Source organism: Hyla sarda, chromosome 8, assembly GCF_029499605.1.
Source record: "Hyla sarda isolate aHylSar1 chromosome 8, aHylSar1.hap1, whole genome shotgun sequence".
Lineage (NCBI taxonomy): Eukaryota > Metazoa > Chordata > Amphibia > Anura > Hylidae > Hyla > Hyla sarda.
In genome coordinates, this window is record NC_079196.1 from 15,119,659 (window position 1) to 15,146,485 (window position 26,827).

General features: G+C 44.5%; 2 protein-coding genes across 2 annotated transcripts in view; one reads left to right on the top strand and one right to left on the bottom strand.

Moving 5' to 3' along the window:
* The window catches only part of GPR39 (G protein-coupled receptor 39), an 83,929-nt gene extending 68,830 nt beyond the window's left edge, over window positions 1–15,099 (top strand). Inside the window, exon 2 of the mRNA XM_056533476.1 lies at window positions 14,584–15,099. Within this exon, the coding sequence (XP_056389451.1) occupies window positions 14,584–15,077 (494 nt within the window). The 3' untranslated portion in view covers window positions 15,078–15,099. The remainder of the gene's footprint in view (window positions 1–14,583) is intronic.
* Window positions 15,100–16,949: 1,850 nt separating this feature from the next.
* Window positions 16,950–26,827, bottom strand: part of LYPD1 (LY6/PLAUR domain containing 1) — a 39,633-nt gene continuing 29,755 nt past the window's right edge. The window contains exon 3 of the mRNA XM_056533477.1: window positions 16,950–17,355. Coding sequence (XP_056389452.1) covers window positions 17,126–17,355 — 230 coding nt within the window. The 3' untranslated portion in view covers window positions 16,950–17,125. The remainder of the gene's footprint in view (window positions 17,356–26,827) is intronic.

Below are 26,827 nucleotides of genomic sequence, written 5' to 3' on the forward strand. Positions count from 1 at the left end.
TGGTTGATACTGGGAACCTGACGTATACTGGAACACAGAGGGGGTTAAAGACTGGTTGATACTGGGACACTGACGTATACTGGAACCCAGAGGGGGTTAAAGACTGGTTGATACTGGGACTCTCTTACGTATACAGGAACAGAGAAGGGGTTAAAGACTGGTTGATACTGGGACTCTGACGTATACTGGAACACAGAGGGGGTTAAAGACTGGTTGATACTGGGACTCTCTTACGTATACAGGAACAGAGAAGGGGTTAAAGACTGGTTGATACTGGGACTCTGATGTATACTGGAACAGAGAAAGGGTTAAAAAACTGGTTGGTGCTGGTTTGTAGAGGAGCAGAGACGAGCTGCAGACTGGTTGGTGGCACCTGGGCAGGACTCGTATTAGGGCAGAAATGGGTTTTAAAGACTGGTGTGCAGGGACGGCTCTGCCTATAGGCAAAATAGGCAGCAGCCTAGAGCACCCTCTTGATGGGGGCGCCACTGCAATAAAGTTACCCAGCATTCGAAGCACCCGCCCATCAATCAAAACCCTGCCACGCTACCCCCACCCGTACTATAATAATCTGCATTTTTCAGCCTGTTGGAGGAGCGCAGCGCTAAATCCGAGGCAGACAGGGGCGATCACTAAAGTCAGGTCCATTCAACATCCTAACATCGCGCGGCTCCATACATCTGGAGGAGCCAATGGGCTGGGTCAATGGGCGGCAAAATTAGCTTTTGCCAAGGGTGGCAAAAATCCTTGCACCAGGCCTGCTGGTGTGTACTGAAAAAGAAAACAAAAACGTACAGACTGGCGGGGGTTGGGATGATCTGGAAAACTCTTCTTGAGGCCATAGTGAAGATGTTCAGAGAAAGCCAAGTCCTCTCTATCCTCTACCTGCACAACCCACAGAAAGTCTGCAAAAGCCACTGTATCCATTCCCTGTCTGCTCCTCTGCCTGTGGCATTAAAAAGAATTGCACACTATTTGTCTCCATACTTTCTAATGTCTTTAGGCCAATGGCTGTCCGGGCATGTTGGGAGTTGAAGTTTTGCAACATCTGGTGGGCCACAGTTTGAGAGCACTGATCTAGACAGTATGGTCATTCGTGGTATTCTAAGAGATGCTATTTTGGAGTATCTTGATAAAAAATAAATGTATGACCCCATATCAGCATGGCTTTATGAGGGATCGGTCCTGTCAAACTAACCTGATCAGCTTTTATGAGGAGGTGAGCTCCAGACTGGACCAGGGGCAATCGCTGGATGTCGTATATCTGGATTTTTCCAAAGCATTTGATACAGTGCCACATAAAAGGCTGGTGCATAAAATGAGAAGGATTGGGCTGGGGGAGAATGTGTGTAAGTGGGTAAGTAACTGGCTCAGTGATAGGAAACAGAGGGTGGTTATTAATGGTACTTAATGACCTTGTAGAGGAGTTGAATAGTAAAGTAGCAATCTTTGCAGATGATACTAAACTCTGTAAAGCGGTAAACACTATAGAGGACAGTGCACTGTGTATAGTAGATAACACAATAGAGGACAGTGCACTGTTACAAATGGATCTGGATAGGTTGGAAGTTTGGGCTGGGAAGTGGCAGATGAGGTTCAACACTGATAAATCTAAGGTAATGCACATGGGGAAGAAAAATCCGGGCTGGGATTATGTATTAACTGGGAGAACACTTGGGACAACTGACATGGAAAAGAACTTGGGAGTCTTAGTTAATAGTAAATTTAGCTGTAGTGACCAGTGTCGGCAGCTGCTGCCCAGGCAAATAAAATTATGGGGTGCATCAATAGGGGCATAGATGCCCACGACAAGGAAATAATTCTACCGCTGTACAAATCACTAGTCAGACCACACATAGAATACTGTGTACAGTACTGGTCAGACCACACATAGAATATTGTGTACAGTACTGGTCAGACCACACATAGAATACTGTGTACAGAACTGGTCAGACCACACATGGAATACTGTGTACAGTACTGGCCAGACCACACATGGAATACTGTGTACAGTACTGGTCAGACCACACATGGAATACTGTGTACAGTACTGGTCAGATCACACATAGAATACTGTGTACAGTACTGGTCAGACCACACATAGAATACTGTGTACAGTACTAGTCAGATCACACATAGAATACTGTGTACAGTACTGGTCAGACCACACATAGAATACTGTGCACAGTACTGGCCAGACCACACATGGAATACTGTGTACAGTACTGGTCAGACCACACATGGAATACTATGTACAGTACTGGTCAGACCACACATAGAATACTGTGTACAGTACTGGTCAGACCACACATAGAATACTGTGCACAGTACTGGTCAGACCACACATAGAATACTGTGCACAGTACTGGTCAGACCACACATAGAATACTGTGTACAGTACTGGTCAGACCACACATGGAATACTGTGTACAGTACTGGTCAGACCACACATAGAATACTGTGTACAGTACTGGTCAGACCACACATGGAATACTGTGTACATTACTGGTCAGACCACACATAGAATACTATGTACAGTACTGGTCACCAGTGTACAAGAAAGATATAGTGGAGCTGGAGAGGGTTCAAAGACGGGCAACCAGAGTAATACGGGGAATGGGAGGACTACAGTACCCAGAAAGATTATCAGAATTAGGGTTATTTAGTTTAGAAAAAAGAAGACTTAGGGGCGACCTAATAACTATGTATAAATATATCAGGGGGCCGTACAGAGATCTCTCCATGATCTATTTATACCCAGGACTGTATCTATAACAAGGGGGCATCCTCTACGTCTAGAGGAAAGAAGGTTTCTACACCAGCACAGACGGGGGTTCTTTACTGTAAGGCTAAGTTTCCACTTGGTTTTTTTTCTGGCAGTTTTTGAGCTAAAGTCAGAAGTGGATCCATAAGGGAGGTGAAGTGTAAGTCCTTCCTTTATATGTCCTATTCCTTTTGAATACACTTCTGGCTTTGGCTCACAAACTGCCAGAAAGTGAAAACTTAGCCTAAGGGTACATTCACACATGCGGATTTACAGCGTATTTTACGCTGTAGATCCACTGCTGAAGGACCTCTGTATGGTGCCCTTAAATGTGCCTGCTTGGAGTGGCAATACGCCGCTCCGAGCAGACACACAGTGATGTTCGAGTCGCCGCGCATGCGCCGCCGCTGAAGGACCTCTGTATGGTGCCCTTAAATGTGCCTGCTCGGAGTGGCAATCCGCCGCTCCGAGCAGACACACTGTGATGTGCGAGTCGCCGCGCATGCGCCGCCGCTGAAGGACCTCTGTATGGTGCCCTTCAATGTGCCTGCTCGGAGTGGCAATCCGCCGCTCCGAGCCGACACACTGTGATGTGCGAGTCGCCGCGCATGCGCCGCCGCTGAAGGACCTCTGTATGGTGCCCTTAAATGTGCCTGCTCGGAGCGGCAATACGCCGCTCCGAGCAGACACACTGCGATGTGCGAGTCGCCGCGCATGCGCGCGGCGACTCGCACATCGCAGTGTGTCTGCTCGGAGCGGTGTATTGCTGCTCCGAGCAGGCACATATTAAGGCAGAATACAGAGGATCCTTCAGCGGCGGATTTGTAGCCTAAAATCCGCTGCGAAAATCCGCACGTGTGAACGTACCCTTAGAGCGGTGATACTGTGGAATTCTCTCCCGGAGGAGGTGGTCATGGGGAACTCTGTAAAAGAATTTAAAAGGGGTCTGGATGCATTTTTGGAGAGTAATAACCTTACAGGTTTTGGATACTAGATCTATAGGGACAGAACGTTGATCCAGGGATTTATTCTGATGCCATATTTGGAGTCGGGAAGGAATTTTTACCTCTAGTATGAGTTTTTTTTTTTGCCTTCTTCTGGATCAACTCAGTAGACATTCATTAGGGTTATAGGTTGAACTTGATGGACTCCGGTCTTTTTACAACCCTATGTTACTATGGTCCAGGGCATTTTAGGTCAGTATGTACGGTTCTTCTCAGGCTGTCTCTGGGCCGTACGCGAGGCTCGTAGTCAGGCAGTTTAGTCGCAGGCTGATTAGGAAGCTGTGAATTTGCCGCCATGGAGAGCAGCAGGATATCAGCTTATTAACTGAGTGAGGATGAAAGAATCCCGGTGTCACAGACCAATGACTCCACATCTCCGCCGCTTCTAATCAGACATGATCCTGAATAGGGGAAAGGCTGAAATATTGAATATGTAAAAGGGAGAAGCCGGGAGATCCGGAGGAGGCCGCGCGTGCATCCAGACGCTCACATCCTTCATGCCGGAGCTCAATCTATCGACAGACGTTCCTTCAGATCTCGGAGCCGTCACAGCTTCTTCATTAAATACAAGAAACCTCACAAGATACAAGGACACAAACCGCACGTTCCCTAATGACAGCAAATACCCCGAGTCTTAACAAGAAGGAACCCGAGCGGTGGAGGAGCACAAAACAGCCAAGAACGTGCAAATGAGAAGCCAAAGCAATCCCTGCTAAACCCCGACTGATCCTGTAATGGCAAAGACGAGGAAGAGCAAATCCTACAAAGGGCCCCTCAGGACTCATAGACACACACAGCGATACACTAATATATACACACAGGGGTATACTGCTATATACACACAGCAATACACTAATATATACACACAGAGGTATACTACTATATACACACAGCGATACACTAATATATACACACAGGGGTATACTGCTATATACACACAGAGGTATACTGCTATATACACACAGGGGTATACTGCTATACACACACAGCGATACACTAATATATACACACAGGGGTATACTGCTATATACACACAGTGATACACTAATATATACACACAGGGGTATACTACTATATACACACAGCGATACACTAATATATACACACAGGGGTATACTGCTATATACACACAGAGGTATACTGCTATATACACACAGGGGTATACTGCTATATACACACAGAGGTATACTGCTATATACACACAGAGGTATACTACTATATACACACACAGCGATACACTAATATATACACACAGAGGTATACTGCTATATACACACAGAGGTATACTGCTATATATACACACAGCGATACACTAATATATACACACAGAGGTATACTACTATATACACATAGCGATACACTAATATATACACACAAAGGTATACTACTATATACACACACAGCGATACACTAATATATACACACAGGGGTATACTGCTATATACACACAGCAATACACTAATATATACACACAGAGGTATACTACTATATACACACAGCGATACACTGCTATATACACACAGAGGTATACTACTATATACACACAGCGATACACTAATATATACACACAGAGGTATACTACTATATACACACACAGCGATACACTAATATATACACACAGGGGTATACTGCTATATACACACAGCGATACACTAATATATACACACAGGGGTATACTGCTATATACACACACAGCGATACACTAATATATACACACAGGGGTATACTGCTATATACACACAGCAATACACTAATATATACACACAGAGGTATACTACTATATACACACAGCGATACACTAATATATACACACAGAGGTATACTACTATATACACACACAGCGATACACTAATATATACACACAGGGGTATACTGCTATATACACACAGCGATACACTAATATATACACACAGGGGTATACTGCTATATACACACACAGCGATACACTAATATATACACACAGAGGTATACTACTATATACACACAGCGATACACTAATATATACACACAGAGGTATACTGCTATATACACACACAGCGATACACTAATATATACACACAGAGGTATACTACTATATACACACAGCGATACACTAATATATACACACAGAGGTATACTGCTATATACACACACAGCGATATACTAATATATACACACAGAGGTATACTACTATATACACACACAGCGATACACTAATATATACACACAGAGGTATACTACTATATACACACACAGCGATACACTAATATATACACACAGAGGTATACTACTATATACACACAGCGATACACTAATATATACACACAGAGGTATACTGTTATATACACACACAGACACACAGCGATACACTAATACATACATACAAAGGTATACAGCTATATACACACAGCGATACACTAATACATACACACAAAGGTATACTGCTATATACACACACAGCGATACACTAATACCTACAGACATATATACACACATAGGTATACTGCTATATACACACACAGAGATACGCTAATACATACAGACATATACACACACAGAGGTATACTGCTATATACACACACAGCGATACACTAATACATACACATATACAATATATAAATATATCTACATAGAGGAATACTGCTCATGCCTTTGAAAAAGCCAGGGAACTGGTGAAACGTTAGGGAGGGTGGTGTTTTAGTTTTTAGATCGGCACCTACATGAATTTAAGTGCAGCTATTCCCAAACAAGGGAAAGGAGCAATAATTAGCGCCAAAGAATAGCTTGCACTTAATAACATTGTCATTACGTAAGTCTCAGAGACCACCATACAATGAGTGATCACATGCTTTGGTGCACATCATTTTAAAACACTTTTTGCCACACAGTGGTATTTAAGAGCATTGTTTTATGTAACATTTTAATCATAGAATGAATAAAAGATAAGTTTTATTTAGTTTGTTGGGGTGTCTCTAGTTTAGGGCGGTTCCTGAGGGACTAGTCCCTAAAACAGTGCTGATTTACGACTAGTACGTTTGTCACCAATACTAAGGACTTTACTTCCACAGCCACAAGATGCAAATTTCACATAAAAGGACTTATCAATTGCAATACCAGCCATGTAGTTTATTTAGCTACTTGTAAACAATGTAAACTTCAATATGTTGGTTGTACAACAAGAAAACTCAAAATTCGTGTTGCACATAGGGTCGCCACATGGCCGGTATTTTACTGGCACAGCTGGTATTTTGGTCACCCTGACGGTATTTTTATACTAAAAATACTGGCAAAGCAATGGCTGGTATTTATCCAAGCAATCCTCCAACTCCCAGAATGTTGCACCATATAGTATACCAGTGTTTCCCAACAAGAGCACCTCCAGCTGTTGCAGAACTACAACTCCCAGCATGCCCGGACAGCCGTTGGCTGTCCGGGCATGCTGGGAGTTGTAGTTTTGCATCAGCTGGAGGCACCCCTGGTTGGGAAACACTGACCTATACTATATACTACTATATAGTCCAACATGCTGGGAGTTGTAGTTTTGTAACAGCTGGAGGCACCCCTGGTTGGTAAACACTGACCTATACTATATACTACTATATAGTCCAACATGCTGGGAGTTGTAGTTTTGCAACAGCTGGAGGCACCCCTGGTTGGTAAACACTGACCTATACTATATACTACTATATAGTCCAACATGCTGGGAGTTGTAGTTTTGCAACAGCTGGAGGCACTCCTGGTTGGTAAACACTGATCTATCCTATATACTACTATATAGTCCAACATGCTGGGAGTTGTAGTTTTGCAACAGCTGGAGGCACTCCTGGTTGGTAAACACTGACCTATACTATATACTACTATATAGTCCAACATGGTGGGAGTTGTAGTTTTGTAACAGCTGGAGGCACCCCTGGTTGGGAAACACGGACCTATACTATATACTACTATATAGTCCAACATGCTGGGAGTTGTAGTTTTGCAACAGCTGGAGGCACCCCTGGTTGGGAAACACTGACCTATACTATATACTACTATATAGTCCAACATGGTGGGAGTTGTAGTTTTGCAACAGCTGGAGGCACCTCTGGTTGGGAAACACTGACCTATACTATATACTACTATATAGTCCAACATGCTGGGAGTTGTAGTTTTGCAACAGCTGGAGGCACTCCTGGTTGGGAAACACTGACCTATACTATATACTACTATATAGTCCAACATGGTGGGAGTTGTAGTTTTGCAAGAGCTGGAGGCACCTCTGGTTGGGAAACACTGACCTATACTATACACTACTATATAGTCCAACATGCTGGGAGTTGTAGTTTTGCAACAGCTGGAGGCACCCCTGGTTGGTAAACACTGATCATATTGAATTGTTTGGTAATATGCATGCGAGATTTGCTAAGAATATATATATATATATATATATATATATATATATATATATATACACTGCCCAGAAAACATGAAGGGAACACTTAAAGGACATCTGTAGTGCAATATAACTTATCCCCTATCCGAAGGATATGGGGATATGTTATAGATCGCGGTGGGGTCCGAGCGCTGGCGCCCCCTGCAATCTCCCGGACGGGGCCACAGCAGTCTGCAGGGAGTGCAGTTTTGTCCACAGCAGAAAGCAGCGGTAGACACTCCCCCTCCATGTATCTCTATAGGGTACATGAAGGGGGCATGTCGGCCGCCGCGTCATGTGGGGACAGAACGCCCCCTTTCCAGCATACTGCCGCGGCCCCGTCCAGAGAGCATGGAGGCGCTACCAGTAGACAGGCCAGTACATCAGGAGACGTGGAGGAGGCCGTAGGAGGGCAACAACCCAGCAGCAGGACCGCTACCTCCACCTTTGTGCAAGGAGGAGCACTGCCAGAGCCCTGCAAAATGACCTCCAGCAGGCCACAAGTGTGCATGTGTCCACTCAAACGGTCAGAAACAGACTCCATGAGGGTGGTATGAGGGCCCGACGTCCACAGGTGAAAGTTGTGCTTACAGGACGTTTGGAATTTGCCAGAGAACACCAAGATTGGCAAATTTGCCATTGGCGTCCTGTGCTCTTCACAGATTGAAGCAGGTTCACACTGAGCACATGTGACAGAGTCTGGAGACACCGTGGAGAACGTTCTGCTGCCTGCAATATCCTCCAGCATGACCGGTTTGACGGTAGGTGAGTAATGGTGTGGCATTTCTTTGGGGGGCCACACAGCCCTCCATGTGCTTGCCAGAGGTAGCCTGACTGCCATTAGGTACCGAGATGAGATCCTCAGACCCCTTGTGAGACCATATGCTGGTGCAGTTGGCCCTGGGTTCCTCCTAATGCAAGACAATGCTAGACCTCATGTGGCTGGAGTGTGTCAGCAGTTCCTGCAAGAGGAAGGTATTGATGCTATGGACTGGCCGCCCGTTCCCCTGAACTGAATCTGATTGAGCACATATGGGACATCATGTCTCGCTCCATCCACCAACGCCACGTTGCACCACAGACTGTCCAGGAGTTGGCAGATGCTTTAGTCCAGGTCTGGGAGGACATTCCTCAGGAGACCATCCGGCACATCATCATTTTTAAAAGCAAATTTTGCTGAAATAGTTTTTGAGGGGGATTTCACATTTAGGAAGCCCCTATGGTGCCATAACAGTAAAGAAAAAAAAAAAAACACATGGCATACTATTTTGGAAACTACACCCCTCAAGGAACGTAACAAGGGGTACAGTGAGCCATAACACCCCACAGGTGCTTGACAAGTTTTCATTAAAGTCGGATGTGTAAATGAAATGTTTTTTTTCACTAAAATTCAGTTTTTTCCCCCCCCAAATTTACAATTTTTACAAGGGGTAATAGGAGAAAATGCCCCCCAAAATTTGTAAACTCATTTGGAAATACCCCATATGTGGATGTAAAGTGCTCTGCGGGCGCACTACAATGCTCAGAAGAGAATGAGCACCATTGGGCTTTTGGAGAGAGAATATGTTCGGAATGGAAGTCGGGGGCCACGTGCGTTTACAAAGCCCCCCATGGTGCCAGAACAGTGGGCCCCCCATCCCACATGTGACCCTATTTTGGAAACTACACCTCTCAGGGAATGTAATAAGGGGTGAAATGAGCATTTACACCCCACTGGTGTTTTACAGACTTTTGGAACAGTGGGCTGTGCAAATGAAAAATTTAATTTTTCATTTTCATGGACCACTGTTCAAATCCCTGTTCTGGCATCATGGGGGCTTTGTAAACGCACATGGCATTCAATTCCAGCCAAATTCTCTCTCCAAAAGCCCAATGGCGCTCCTTCTCTTCTGAGCATTGTAGTTCGCCAGCAGAGCACTTTATGTCACACATGGGGTATTTATATACTCAGAAGAAATGGTGTTACAAATTATGGGGGATTCTTTCCTATTACCCCTTGTAAAAAAAAGGAAAAATTTGTAATAACACCAGCATTTTTGTGAAAAAATACAAATTTTTCATTTACATATCCAACTTTAATGAAAATCCTTCAAATACCTGTGGGGTGTTAAGGCTCACTATACCCCTTGTTACATTCTGTGAGGGGTGGTTTCCACAATAGGGTCACATGTGGGTGCTTTTTTTTTTTTTTTTTTTGCGTTTATGTCAGAACTGCTATAACGATCAGCCACCCCTCTGCAAATCACCTCAAATGTACATGGTGCACTCTCACTCCTGAGCTTTGTTGTGCGCCCGCAGAGCAGGAGGGAAGAGGATCCAGTGACATCCTGTGAAGATCTGGTGAACTACATGTCCAAGAGGATTTACTTCAGGGAGATCATGTCAAACAAATCTTATTGATTTTTTTGACTGGGTGACTAAAATAATAGATGGCGGAGGGGGCAGTAGACATCGCATATCTAGATTTTAGTAAGGCTTTTGACACTGTCCCACATAGAAGACTTATCAATAAACTACAGTCATTGAGCTTGGACTCCCATATTGTTGAGTGGATTAGACAGTGGCAGACAACAGAGGGCTGTAGTCAATAGAGAATATTCAGAGCAAGGTCTTGTTACCAGTGGGGACCTCAGGGATCTGTACTGGGACCAATATTGTTTAATATCTTCATTAGCGATATTACAGAGGGTCTCGATGGTAAGGGATTGGTCTTTTTGCTGATTACACAAAGATATGTAACAGGGTTGACGTTCCTGGAGGGATCCACCAAATGGAAAAGGATTTAGGCAAACTAGAAGAATGGTCAGAACTCTGGCAACTGAAATTTAATGTGGATAAGTGCAAGATAATGGACCTGGGGCGTAAAAACCCTCAGGCAGAATATAGAATATTTGACACAGTCCTGACCTCAGTATCTGAGGAGAGGGATTTAGGAGGAATTATTTCAGAAGACTTAAAGGTAGGAAGACAATGTAATAGAGCAGCAGGAAACGCTCGCAGAATGCTTGGATGTATAGGGAGAGGTATAAGCAGTAGAAAGAGAGAAGTGCTCATGGGTGTATAGGGAGAGGTATAAGCAGTAGAAAGAGAGAAGTGCTCATGGGTGTATAGGGAGAGGTATAAGCAGTAGAAAGGGAGAAGTGCTCATGGGTGTATAGGGAGAGGTATAAGCAGTAGAAAGATGGGCCAAATGGTTCTTATCTGCCGACACATTCTATGTTTCTATGATTACAGGGGTACTCCAGTGGAATTTTTTTTTTAAATCAACTGGTGCCAGAAAGTTAAACAGATTTGTAAATTACTTCTATATAAATCTTAATCCTTCCAGTACTTATCAGCTGCTGTATGCTCCACAGGAAGTAGTGTAGTTCTTACCAGTCTTACAGACTGCTCTCTGCTGTCACCTCTGTCCGAGTCAGGAACTGTCCAGAGTAGGAGCAAATAATCATAGCAAACCTCTCCTGCTCTGGACAGTTCCTGTCACGGACAGAGGTGTCAGCAGAGAGCACTCTGGTCAGACTGGAAAGAACTACACAACTTCCTGTGGAGGATTAAGATTTTTATATAGAAGTAATTTACAAATCTGTTTAACTTTCTGGCACCAGTTGATTTAGAAAACAATGTTTTCCACGGGAGTACCCCTTTAACCCACTTGGACATGTAGTTCACCAGATCTTCACAGGTTGTCACAGGATCCTCTTCCCTCCTCCATGATGACATTATGGATCTGATGGATGTTAGAGACCTTGTGCTCCCCCACCTTCGGTTTGAGGATACCCCACAGAAGCCCTATAGGGTTTAGGTCTGGAGACATGCCTGGCCGGTACATCACCTTTACCCTCAGCTTCTTCAGCAGGCAGTGGTGGTCTTGGAGGTATTTGGGGTCTTTATTATGACTGAATACTGTCCTGCGGCCCAGTCTCTGAAGGGAGGGGATCCTGCTCTGCCTCAGGATGTCACAGGACATGTCGGCCTTCATGGTTCCCTCAATGATCTGTAGCCCCCAGTGTCAGCAGCATCATGCAGCCCCCAGACCATGACTCTCCACCACCATGCTGGACTCTAGGACACTTGTCTTTGTTCTCCTTACCTGGTTGTTACCACACACGCCTGACACCATCTATAGAGTCATTTCCTCATTGTTTTCATATGAGAAGATAGAAGAAGAGATTTACTGTGGACTGACTGTATATACAGCTTATAGTATTCATACACAGCTGATAACATTTATATACACAACATTTATCATTCATACTGTAGAATAGGCCCCTCCAAACTGTCTTTCCCCCAAGCAAACAGACCCACACAGGCCGGAGTCACAGATCAGTTCTTGGGTTTATTGTTATAATTCACATACAACAATAGGTTCCACTTGCAGCATGCGGTACATACACGTCCTTCACATCAGGTTCTTTACATCAACATAAACTTCTGACCTTCTCACCTAAAAGTTTGCACTTTCAGTCCCAAAAGTTAATCTTTTTGGCGCAGTGTATGAGTATCCAACATACCAAACTGGTCTTGCTTTAGAACACCTCCTCTCTGGCTCGCACACTTGTGAGATCAGTTTCAGGACTCACACACCAGAACTAGAGTATGGGAGTGACTTTATCTCCAGGACCTTCAGTCACCCCCAAAAACAGGACCCAAGAAGCATGTGATGCATACCTCTCATCCACCATTTTACCAGCTGCTTGCTTATAATACACATAGGGGGAGATTTATCAAAACCTGTGCAAAGGAAAAGTTGCACAGTTGCCAATTGCAACCAATCAAATCACTTCTTTCATTTTTCAGAGGCCTTGTTAAAAATGAAAGAAGCGATCTGATTGGTTGCTATGGGCATCTGGGAAACTTTGCAAACTGCCCACAGCTCATCTCATTCCCACACACGGCTCATGTCATTCATACACACGGCTCATGTCATTCATACACACGGCTCATGTCATTCATACACACGGCTCATGTCATTCCCACACACGGCTCATGTCATTCATACACACGGCTCATGTCATTCCCACACACGGCTCATCTCATTCATACACACGGCTCATCTCAGTCATACACACGGCCCATCTCAGTCATACACACGGCCCATCTCAGTCATACACACGGCTCACCTCATTCATACACACGGCTCACCTCAGTCATACACACGGCCCATCTCAGTCATACACACGGCTCACCTCAGTCATACACACGGCTCACCTCAGTCATACACACGGCTCACCTCATTCATACACACGGCCCATCTCAGTCATACACACGGCTCATCTCAGTCATACACACGGCTCACCTCATTCCCACACACGGCTCATCTCATTCCCACACACGGCTCACCTCATTCATACACACGGCTCATGTCATTCATACACACGGCTCATGTCATTCCCACACACGGCTCATGTCATTCCCACACACGGCTCATCTCATTCATACACACGGCTCATCTCAGTCATACACACGGCTCACCTCAGTCATACACACGGCCCATCTCAGTCATACACACGGCTCACCTCAGTCATACACACGGCTCACCTCAGTCATACACACGGCTCACCTCATTCATACACACGGCCCATCTCAGTCATACACACGGCTCACCTCATTCCCACACACGGCTCATCTCATTCCCACACACGGCTCACCTCATTCATACACACGGCTCGTGTCATTCATACACACGGCTCATGTCTGAATGTGACCGTACACCCCCCCCCCCTCTTGTACACTGTGACCGTACACCCCCCCCCCCCCCATCTTGTACACTGTGACCGTACACCCCCCCCATCTTGTACACTGTGACCGTACACCCCCCCCCCATCTTGTACACTGGCACTCACGTTGACCACCATATTTACCTATCCCCAATATTTTTTTTGTGAGTTTTAGATAAGGAGACGTGACTTGTAATTCGCCCGGGTACCACTGAGCAGTAACTATACAATAAACATGGCAGCCACAGGAGGTGTGGTACATTGCAGACGTGTCACATGAGATGGCGGATTGTACAATGAACTATCATGTACAGTGGAATCTTCCTCCGCTCTAATGGATATTGGTTTAATTCTGAAGTCTTCATTTAAGGCACACGTTCCTGGATTTATCCAAGAAATAATCAATGGGAAGAGTTAGTAGTGCGGCTTCGCTGCTCTAGGAGAAGCGTAACGTCTGCAGCCCCTCCCCCTCACAAAACAATGAGAGCGCAGCCGAGCGGCTCTGATCAATAAACATAATTTTCAGAATCTATTCCAGCGACAACTTTGCTTCTCGCCAGCTGTGGGACCGATGTCACATTTGCCTGTTTAAATAATGACCCTGTCAAGGTGACTGCGCCCGCTGCCTGCGCCATAACCTTCACCATGACTGACTGTAGCTGGGAACCAGGAGGCAGCAAAACTAATATATCTGTTTTCTCTCTACAGGGCTGATCGTTCTGACTCTTACTCTGTGCTGGATGCCCAACCAGGTCCTCCGCATCATGGCAGCCAGCGTACCTAAGCAGGAATGGACAGTCCACTACTTCCGTGCCTACATGACGTTGCTCCCAATCGCGGACATCTTCTTCTACCTCAGCTCCGTGGTGAATCCGCTTTTGTATAACGTTTCTTCCAAGCAATTCAGAGACGTTTTCCTTCAGGTTCTTCGTTGTCGTCTGACATTGGAGCACGTCAACATAGAAAAACTCCACAGAGCTCACCGAATCTCTGCTGCCAGCAGCACCAACCACAAGAGGCCTCTGATCTCCTTGTCCTCAAGAAGAAAGAGCAAGTCCACTCAAAAAAGCTCATTCCAGACCTTTAAGGGCCGTCCTGAGCAGGACAGTAGCCCGGTGCCAATGACTCCCCAACAGGATCACACTGAAGAGATGGTGAGGGCAACATCCAGAAGGAACGGCATCAATGAAAGTGAAATCTGAGCCATACTAATCCTTGAAGAGCCAAACCACCAGATGACACATGACCAGATACACCGTTACTCTGAGCAAATACTTGTGCTTTTATTGTTATTACACTTTATTTATAGTGCCAACAGATTCTGTACAGGATAAAAGTGAAGATCAACAGAGTAACATACAAGTCAGACATTAGGAGAGATACAATATGCTGGAAAGAGACATGGGGGCATACAACATGGTGGGAAGTTGGATTAGGAGACAAACAATAAGGTTGTAAGGGACATGAGGAGACACAGTTAGGTATGAAGGGGCATGAGGAGACACAGTTAGGTATGAAGGGGCATGAGGAGACACAGTAAGATAGGAAAGAGCAGGAGGAGACACAATAAGATAGGAAAGAGCATGAGGAGACACGGTAAGGTATGAAGGGGCATGAGGAGACACGGTAAGGTATGAAGGGGCATGAGGAGACACGGTAAGGTATGAAGGGGCATGAGGAGACACAGTTAGGTATGAAGGGGCATGAGGAGACACAGTTAGGTATGAAGGGGCATGAGGAGACACAGTAAGATAGGAAAGAGTAGGAGGAGACACAATAAGATAGGAAAGAGCATGAGGAGACACGGTAAGGTATGAAGGGGCATGAGGAGACACGGTAAGGTATGAAGGGGCATGAGGAGACACGGTAACATAGGAAGGGGCATGAGGAGACACAGTAAGGTATGAAGGGGCATGGGGAGACACGGTAAGGTATGAAGGGGCATGAGGAGACACGGTAAGGTATGAAGGGGCATGAGGAGACACAGTAAGGTATGAAGGGGCATGGGGAGACACAGTAAGGTATGAAGGGGCATGAGGAGACAGAGTAAGGTATGAAGGGGCATGGGGAGAGACAGTAAGGTAGAAAGGGGCATGAGAAGACCACATTGTGGGTAGGGCAATGAAGAGACCTACAGAATGGTTGGAATATCGGAAAGGGGTATGAGGAGACATACAACATACTGAGAAGGGGCATAGAGGGATATATAGCAATGGTAACAAGAAACATGAGGAGACAGTTTAGTAGGGAGGGGCATGAGGAGACACAGTATGATGGGAAGTGGAATGAGGAAAAACAAGGTAGGATGGGATCTGAAGAAATGAAGAGACATATGACGTGGAGAAATATAAAGAGACATACAGTATGATGGGGAGAAATACGAAGAGATGTACAGTATAGTGGGAAGGTATGTGACATAATACAGTATAGTGGGAAAGGGTCTGCGGAGATGTACAGTATGGCGGGAGGGTCATGAGGAGATGTACGGTATGGCGGGAGGGTCATGAGATGTACGTCATGGCGGGAGGGACATGAGGAGATGTACGGTATGGCAGGAGGGACATGGGGAGATGTACAGTATGGCGGGAGGGACATGGGGAGATGTACAGTATGGGTCTCGTTGCTGGAAGATGGTCTAGTTTATTCAAAAGATACGCGGAAACATTATATTCTGTCTCTAATAAACTTTCTTATCTCTTTTTTTACAATGTCATGATGTTGAATAGTTTGGTAAATATAATCACTAAATGAGGGATGACGAAGATGATAGACGGACAGGAGACAGATATATGATAGATGAGATGTACCCGACGTGTCCCCCTCACCTTCTGCTTGAACACAGGAGCATGAGAGAAATAAGCAGATGCATTGTGGGTGAGAAGAGATGTTGGGGGTGCGGGGGGCAGAGGGGGCCATGTCTTGTGGAGATCACTGGACCGACTCTTTATTTCCTGTTCCTAATTGTAATTTGCAAGACCCGAGACGTAACAATGTACCTGGAGAGACTCTGGGCTGTCTATGGATGACTTGAGGGTTGGGGCCCTCCAGGGAACATGTCAAGAAGCTGCTTTGCATCCACTTGTTCCTCGGCCTTTATTTAAGTGCAATCTGAAAGAACAAACCCCAATCAGAACGTATAAGAAAATAGATTTTTGGTGACCTGTTGAATTTGCTTTGGAAACAAATCCACCAGAATTAATGTCCCTGACAAGGAGGATCCAGCAGGGACCAGTCCTGAGTTACAAACTGGCTACAGCTGTTCTGCCAACAGGAGCAGCGACAGGAGCGACATCAAGGCTCCGCAACTCTGAGCTGCAGCCGAATTCCTGTTCTTCTTGGCCCGGGGACCATTGCACAGAGAGGTGTCACAGCAGCTGATGCAAACTGAATTGACTTTGCCCGGGGTACAGAAAGACTGGTATCCAGCAGAGGCGATAAGACAGGCGGCTGACGAAGCACATGACTTACGATACAATATCCCTGGAAAACAAGAAGAACCAATTACTGGCTGATCAGAGAAACCATCATCTGTGAAATGAACTATTGATATTCTGGATCTGCAGCCCGGCCTCTCCGAGCCCACGGAATCTCCTTATGATTGTCCCATAATCAGCATAATGTGCCGAGAAAACCCACAAAACAACAAGGACGTCGTCTCAAGGGCATGAGCTACCGAAGAGAGACGACGACCATAAGCCGAGCCTCACATCCAACGTATTGGCTGCAGTCTGAGGATGAACGTCTACTGAATCATCGTCTCAGAACTGAATCATCTCTGCAATTTGTACATTACAAATCCCACTGCATGTGACTATGAACTGGCGAGCCAGCCGTATGTGAATATAAACTGGTGACCCCACAACCCGTGAATATAAACTGGTGACCCCACAACCTGTGAATATAAACTGGTGACCCCACAACCTGTGAATATAAACTGGTGACCCCACAACCCGTGAATATAAACTGGTGACCCCACAACCCGTGAATATAAACTGGTGACCCCACAACCCGTGAATATAAACTGGTGACCCCACAACCCGTGAATATAAACTGGTGACCCCACAACCCGTGAATATAAACTGGTGACCCCACAACCTGTGAATATAAACTGGTGACCCCACAACCCGTGAATATAAACTGGTGACCCCACAACCCGTGAATATAAACTGGTGACCCCACAACCCGTGAATATAAACTGGTGACCCCACAACCCGTGAATATAAACTGGTGACCCCACAACCTGTGAATATAAACTGGTGACCCCACAACCCGTGAATATAAACTGGTGACCCCACAACCCGTGAATATATGCCAACGATCCTGCTGCATTAAAATATAAATAAGGGACTTTACCACCAATGAATATAAACCGGTGACCCTGCCACAAGTGAATATAAACTGGTTACCCCCCACAAGTAAATATAAATAAATATACACAATAAATATACACTGGCGACCCCGCCAACTGAAAACATGAACTGGTGACCTCCAACATGTGAATATAAACTGGCGAGCCAGCCGTATATGAATATAAACTGGTGACCCCACCATCCGTGAATATATGCCACCGATCCTGCTGCATTAAAATGTAAACTAGTAAATATAATCTGGATAAACTGGTGACCCTCCACCCACATGTAAATATTAATTAGTCACGCCAATAACAATAAACATAAACTGGCGACCCCGCCACCTATAAACATAAAATGGTGACCCCCAACATGTGAAGATAAACTGTTGGATCCACCACCTATGAATATAAGCTGGTGACCCCGCCACCCATGAATAAAAACTGGCGACACTGCCCCCTATGAATATAAACTGGTGACCCCCCTCATATGTGAATATAATCCGGTGACCCCACCCGTGAATATAATTTGGCGACCCCACCACCCACAAATATAAACAATCGACTCCACCACCCATGAATATAAACTAGAGACCCCAACACCCATGAATATACACTGGGGTGTCTGCCACATGTTAATATGTGTGGTGACCCCATCGTACATGAATATAAACTGTTCAGTCCACCACCCATGAATATAAACTGGTGACCCTGCTGCACGTGAATATAAACTGGTGACCCTGCTGCACGTGAATATAAACTGGTGACCCTGCTGCACGTGAATATAAACTGGTGACCTTGCCACCTATGAATATAAACTGGTGACCCCGCCACCCATGAATATAAACTGGTGACCCAGCCACCCATGAATATAAACTGGTGACCCCGCCACCCATGAATATAAACTGGTGACCCCGCCACCCATGAATATAAACTGGTGACCCCGCCACATGGAAGTAAAAACTTGTGACATTCCTGTATGTGAATATAAACTCGGAGCCCACCGCACGTGATCAAAAACTGATGAAAACTGATATAAACTAAGTAAGGATGGAATACGGTACTTTCATGAAGAAAGAAACAACACAAACCTCTGATATCACAGGATAAAGCTCACAAAGTATTTACAGAATAAAACTATAGTTCTGCACCTGAAGCCCTTATTATTCTCCTTCCATTATCAGCCTGAACACAATGTCGGCTCTTTTCCTTTGTTTGGTGAAGGTACAAAATAAGAGACTTGTGTAATTCCATAATGCACAAATATTCTCCCCGCGGTCACCTACATTAGTAGAACACATAGGCATATGGTAATAGATGTTATGAATGAGTGCCAAGGTGTTATTACTAGATTGGTTTAAGGCAGTGATTCCCAACCAGTGTGCCTCCAGCTGTTGGAAACTACAACTCCCAGTATTCCCGGACAGCCATTGGTACAGTACTATATATAAGGTACCACCCTATACCTGTACTATATGTAATGTACCACCCTCTACCTGTACTATATATAATGTACCACCCTCTACCTGTACTATATATAATGTACCACTCTCTACCTGTACTATATATACTGTACTACCCTCTACCTGTACTATATGTAATGTACCACCCTCTACCTGTACTATATATAATGTACCACCCTCTACCTGTACTATATATAATGTACCACTCTCTACCTGTACTATATATACTGTACTACCCTCTACCTGTACTATATGTAATGTACCACCCTCTACCTGTACTATATATAATGTACCACCCTCTACCTGTACTATATATAATGTACCACCCTCTACCTGTACTATATGTAATGTACCACCCTCTACCTGTACTATATGTAATGTACCACCCTCTACCTGTACTATATGTAATGTACCACCCTCTACCTGTACTATATGTAATGTACCACCCTCTACCTGTACTATATGTAATGTACCACCCTCTACCTGTACTATACCACCCTCTACCTGTACTATATGTAATGTACCACCCTATACCTGTACTATATGTAATGTACCACCCTATACCTGTACTATATGTAATGTACCAACCTCTACCTGTACTATATATAATGTACCACCCTCTACCTGTACTATATGTAATGTACCACCCTCTACCTGTACTATATATAATGTACCACCCTCTACCTGTACTATATATATAATATACCACCCTCTACCTGTACTATATATATATATATATATATAATGTACCACCCTCTACCTGTACTATATATAATGTACCACCCTCTACCTGTACTATATGTAATGTACCACCCTCTACCTGTACTATATATATAATATACCACCCTCTACCTGTACTATATATAATGTACCACCCTCTACCTGTACTATATGTAATGTACCACCCTCTACCTGTACTATATATAATGTACCACCCTCTACCTGTACTATATGTAATGTACCAACCTCTACCTGTACTATATATAATGTACCACCCTCTACCTGTACTATATGTAATGTACCACCCTCTACCTGTACTATATGTAATGTACCACCCTCTACCTGTACTATATATAATGTACCACCCTCTACCTGTACTATATATAATGTACCACCCTCTACCTGTACTATATGTAATGTACCACCCTCTACCTGTACTATATGTAATGTACCACCCTCTACCTGTACTATATGTACTGTACTACCCTCTACCTGTACTATATATAATGTACCACCCTCTACCTGTACTATATGTAATGTACCACCCTCTACCTGTACTATATATAATGTACCACCCTCTACCTGTACTATATATAATGTACCACCCTCTACCTGTACTATATGTAATGTACCACCCTCTACCTGTACTATATGTAATGTACCACCCTCTACCTGTACTATATATAATGTACCACCCTCTACCTGTACTATATGTAATGTACCACCCTCTACCTGTACTATATATAATGTACCACCCTCTACCTGTACTATATATATAATATACCACCCTCTACCTGTACTATATATACTGTACCACCCTCTACCTGTACTATATATATAATATACCACCCTCTACCTGTACTATATATAATGTACCACCCTCTACCTGTACTATATATATAATATACCACCCTCTACCTGTACTATATGTACTGTACCACCCTCTACCTGTACTATATATAATATACCACCCTCTACCTGTACTATATATAATATACCACCCTCTACCTGTACTATATATAATGTACCACCCTCTACCTGTACTACATGTAATGTACCAACCTCTACCTGTACTATATATAATGTACCACCCTCTACCTGTACTATATGTAATGTACCACCCTCTACCTGTACTATATATAATGTACCACCCTCTACCTGTACTATATATATATAATATACCACCCTCTACCTGTACTATATATAATGTACCACCCTCTACCTGTACTATATATAATGTACCACCCTCTACCTGTACTATATATAATGTACCACTCTCTACCTGTACTATATATAATATACCACCCTCTACCTGTACTATATGTAATGTACCACCCTCTACCTGTACTATATGTAATGTACCACCCTCTACCTGTACTATATATACTGTACCACCCTCTACCTGTACTATATATATATAATATACCACCCTCTACCTGTACTATATATAATGTACCACCCTCTACCTGTACTATATGTAATGTACCACCCTCTACCTGTACTATATATAATGTACCACCCTCTACCTGTACTATATATATATATAATATACCACCCTCTACCTGTACTATATATAATGTACCACCCTCTACCTGTACTATATATATATATATATATATATATATATAATATACCACCCTCTACCTGTACTATATGTACTGTACCACCCTCTACCTGTACTATATATAATGTACCCCCCTCTACCTGTACAATATATACTGTACCACCCTCTACCTGTACTATATATACTGTACCACCCTCTACCTGTACTATATGTAATGTACCACCCTCTACCTGTACTATATGTAATGTACCACCCTCTACCTGTACTATATGTAATGTACCACCCTCTACCTGTACTATATATAATGTACCACCCTCTACCTGTACTATATGTAATGTACCACCCTCTACCTGTACTATATGTAATGTACCACCCTCTACCTGTACAATATATACTGTACCATCCTCTACCTGTACTATATATACTGTACCACCCTCTACCTGTACTATATGTAATGTACCACCCTCTACCTGTACTATATGTAATGTACCACCCTCTACCTGTACTATATGTAATGTACCCCCCTCTACCTGTACTATATGTAATGTACCACCCTCTACCTGTACAATATATACTGTACCACCCTCTACCTGTACTATATATACTGTACCACCCTCTACCTGTACTATATGTAATGTACCACCCTCTACCTGTACTATATGTAATGTACCACCCTCTACCTGTACTATATGTAATGTACCACCCTCTACCTGTACTATATATAATGTACCACCCTCTACCTGTACTATATGTAATGTACCACCCTCTACCTGTACTATATGTAATGTACCACCCTCTACCTGTACAATATATACTGTACCATCCTCTACCTGTACTAGATATACTGTACCACCCTCTACCTGTACTATATGTAATGTACCACCCTCTACCTGTACTATATGTAATGTACCACCCTCTACCTGTACTATATGTAATGTACCACCCTCTACCTGTACTATATGTAATGTACCACCCTCTACCTGTACTATATGTAATGTACCACCCTCTACCTGTACTATATGTAATGTACCACCCTCTACCTGTACTATATGTAATGTACCACCCTCTACCTGTACTATATGTAATGTACCACCCTCTACCTGTACTATATATAATGTACCACCCTCTACCTGTACTATATGTAATGTACCACCCTCTACCTGTACTATATGTAATGTACCACCCTCTACCTGTACTATATATAATGTACCACCCTCTACCTGTACTATATGTAATGTACCACCCTCTACCTGTACTATATATAATGTACCACCCTCTACCTGTACTATATGTAATGTACCACCCTCTACCTGTACTATATATACTGTACCCCCCTCTACCTGTACTATATATACTGTACCCCCCTCTACCTGTACTATATATACTGTACCCCCCTCTACCTGTACTATATATACTGTACCCCCCTCTACCTGTACTATATATACTGTACCCCCCTCTACCTGTACTATATGTACTGTACCCCCCTCTACCTGTACTATATGTAATGTACCCCCCTCTACCTGTACTATATGTAATGTACCCCCCTCTACCTGTACTATATGTAATGTACCCCCCTCTACCTGTACTATATGTAATGTACCCCCCTCTACCTGTACTATATGTAATGTACCCCCCTCTACCTGTACTATATGTAATGTACCACCCTCTACCTGTACTATATGTAATGTACCACCCTCTACCTGTACTATATGTAATGTACCACCCTCTACCTGTACTATATGTAATGTACCACCCTCTACCTGTACTATATGTAATGTACCACCCTCTACCTGTACTATATATAATGTACCACCCTCTACCTGTACTATATATAATGTACTACCGTCTACCTGTACTATATGTAATGTACCACCCTCTACCTGTACTATATATAATGTACCACCCTCTACCTGTACTATATGTAATGTACCACCCTCTACCTGTACTATATGTAATGTACCACCCTCTACCTGTACTATATGTAATGTACCACCCTCTACCTGTACTATATGTAATGTACCACCCTCTACCTGTACTATATATACTGTACCACCCTCTACCTGTACTATATATAATGTACCACCCTCTACCTGTACTATATATAATGTACCACCCTCTACCTGTACTATATATAATGTACCACCCTCTACCTGTACTATATATAATGTACCACCCTCTACCTGTACTATATATAATGTACCACCCTCTACCTGTACTATATATAATGTACCACCCTCTACCTGTACTATATGTAATGTACCACCCTCTACCTGTACTATATATAATGTACCACCCTCTACCTGTACTATATATAATGTACCACCCTCTACCTGTACTATATATAATGTACCACCCTCTACCTGTACTATATGTAATGTACCACCCTCTACCTGTACTATATGTAATGTACCACCCTCTACCTGTACTATATATACTGTACCACCCTCTACCTGTACTATATATAATGTACCACCCTCTACCTGTACTATATATACTGTACTACCCTCTACCTGTACTATATGTAATGTACCACCCTCTACCTGTACTATATATAATGTACCACCCTCTACCTGTACTATATATAATGTACTACCCTCTACCTGTACTATATGTACTGTACTACCCTCTACGTCGTAATGGTGTAACACGAGGAGGGCCATGTTCGGGACGGCGGGGGTGAAGACGCCGGTATGACTCTCTCCTAACCAGGTGCCTCCAGCTGTTGCAAAACTACAACACCTAGCATGCCCGGACAGCCGAAGGCTGTCCGGACATGCTGGGAGTTGTAGTTTTGCAACAGCTGGAGGCACCTCATTTTTTTTTCCAAAACATTTTCAGAAAACGTAAGCGAGCTGCGCCTCTCGTCGGGCGGCTTTTGCATCGTATGGATTAAACGCAATCAAGTGGAAAATGGCAGAAGGGGATGAGAGCAGCTGATGCCCGGGATTTGCATTTGGTATTTTCCGTCGGTCGGGCCTAATCCTCATCTGTATACGAGGAGGACGGCGAAAATGAAAAACGCCTGGCAGTTAGCGGCCATATTGTGCGCTGAGCGAAAGTCACCGGAGCGGGGACCCCACGTCATCCATCACGTCTACGCCGTAAACCTGCGCGCGCCGACTGCGCGCCCAATCAGTAGGAAATCTACTCCCGTATTTTACCCCCCCCCCCCTTAATCTGCTTTATCTGCCGGTAAAAAAATAAAATAAAATTGAAAGCAATTTATTAATAAGCGAACATGGCCTGCGGGCCGCGCGGCACAATATATCCAGCGTCGGGGTTTTACCGCGCGGAGGAAATTAATGACACACACTGTAACTCTCTATTCACTCGCGAGTTTGTTTATCGGCAGCTGCAGGCGGCGGCCCTGGAAGCCCCATCTTGGGCGCATCACTTAGATGTGTAAATCACGCCGCCTCCATCACCCGCAGCCTCACATCAAATTCTTTTCACGCTTTTGGAAGCATCTTTTCCTATCAGATCTTCTTAGAATCCGAGCTGCGCTTTCATCACTGTAAAACACCAGTAATTCTGTGGGCCTGAGTAATTCTGCTCCCGGATAAGACGCAGAGGACGGGGGGGCAGAGGCTTTCATGGCGCACTCTGTTCTGACACCAGGATAAAGGAGACATACAGACGTCTCTTCACACAAGGGTCTCTCTGCTGGTCACGTGGTGAGATCTCCGGATCGTTACATGGTGTTCGCATAGGGGGCCGCTGCCACAGCACGTACAGGGGTCTGCACATGGATGACAATGACCTCTCTCACAGAAGCGTGGGATTAGTTACGGGCAGAGGAGAGGGAAGGGCGGAAGGGACTACTGGAGGGGACACGTGTGAGGAGAGATGACAGGGGGTGTAATGCGTTCGTTATAAGGATGGCTGCACAGGGGGGGGGGGGGGGACAGAGACAGCAGAGTGTCCAGAGGTAGAAAGATAAGAGTGTCCAGAGGTAGAAAGATAAGAGAGTGTCCAGAGGCAGAGACAGGAGAGAGACACAGAAGAGAGAGACAGGAGGCAGAGACAGGAGGAAGAGACAGGAGAGAGCGACAGTAGGAAGAGAGAGAAGAGAGCGACAGGAGGCAGAAAGATAAGAGAGTGTCCAGAGGCAGAAAGATAAGAGAGTGTCCGGAGGCAGAGACAGAAGAGAGACACAGAAGAGAGAGACAGAAGAGAGACAGAAGAGAGAGACAGAAGAGAGAGACAAGAGGAAGAGACAAGAGAGAGCGACAGGAGGAAGAGACAAGAGAGAGCGACAGGAGGCAGAGACAGGAGAGAGCGACAGGAGGCAGAGACAGGAGAGAGCGACAGGAGGCAGAGAGAGGAGAGAGCGACAGGAGGCAGAGAGAGGAGAGAGCGACAGGAGGCAGAGACAGGAGAGAGCGACAGGAGGCAGAGACAGGAGAGAGCGACAGGAGGCAGAGACAGGAGAGAGCGACAGGAGGCAGAGACAGGAGAGAGCGACAGGAGGCAGAGACAGGAGAGAGCGACAGGAAGCAGAGACAGGAGAGAGCGACAGGAGGAAGAGACAGGAGAGAGCGGCAGGAGGAAGAGACAGGAGAGAGCGGCAGGAGGAAGAGACAGGAGAGAGCGGCAGGAGGAAGAGACAGGAGAGAGCGGCAGGAGGAAGAGACAGGAGAGAGCGACAGGAGGAAGAGACGACGACAGGAGGCAGAGACAGGAGAGAGTGACAGGAGGAAGAGACAGGAGGCAGAGACAGGAGGCAGAGACAGGAGAGACTGACAGGACACTGACTAATAATTCACTTCCAATCTGCTGACCAGGCAATATTTTAGCCACTTAAAAAATAAAAAATTCAAGATGGATGAACAGAAAACTCAGACATGTAAGTGTAAA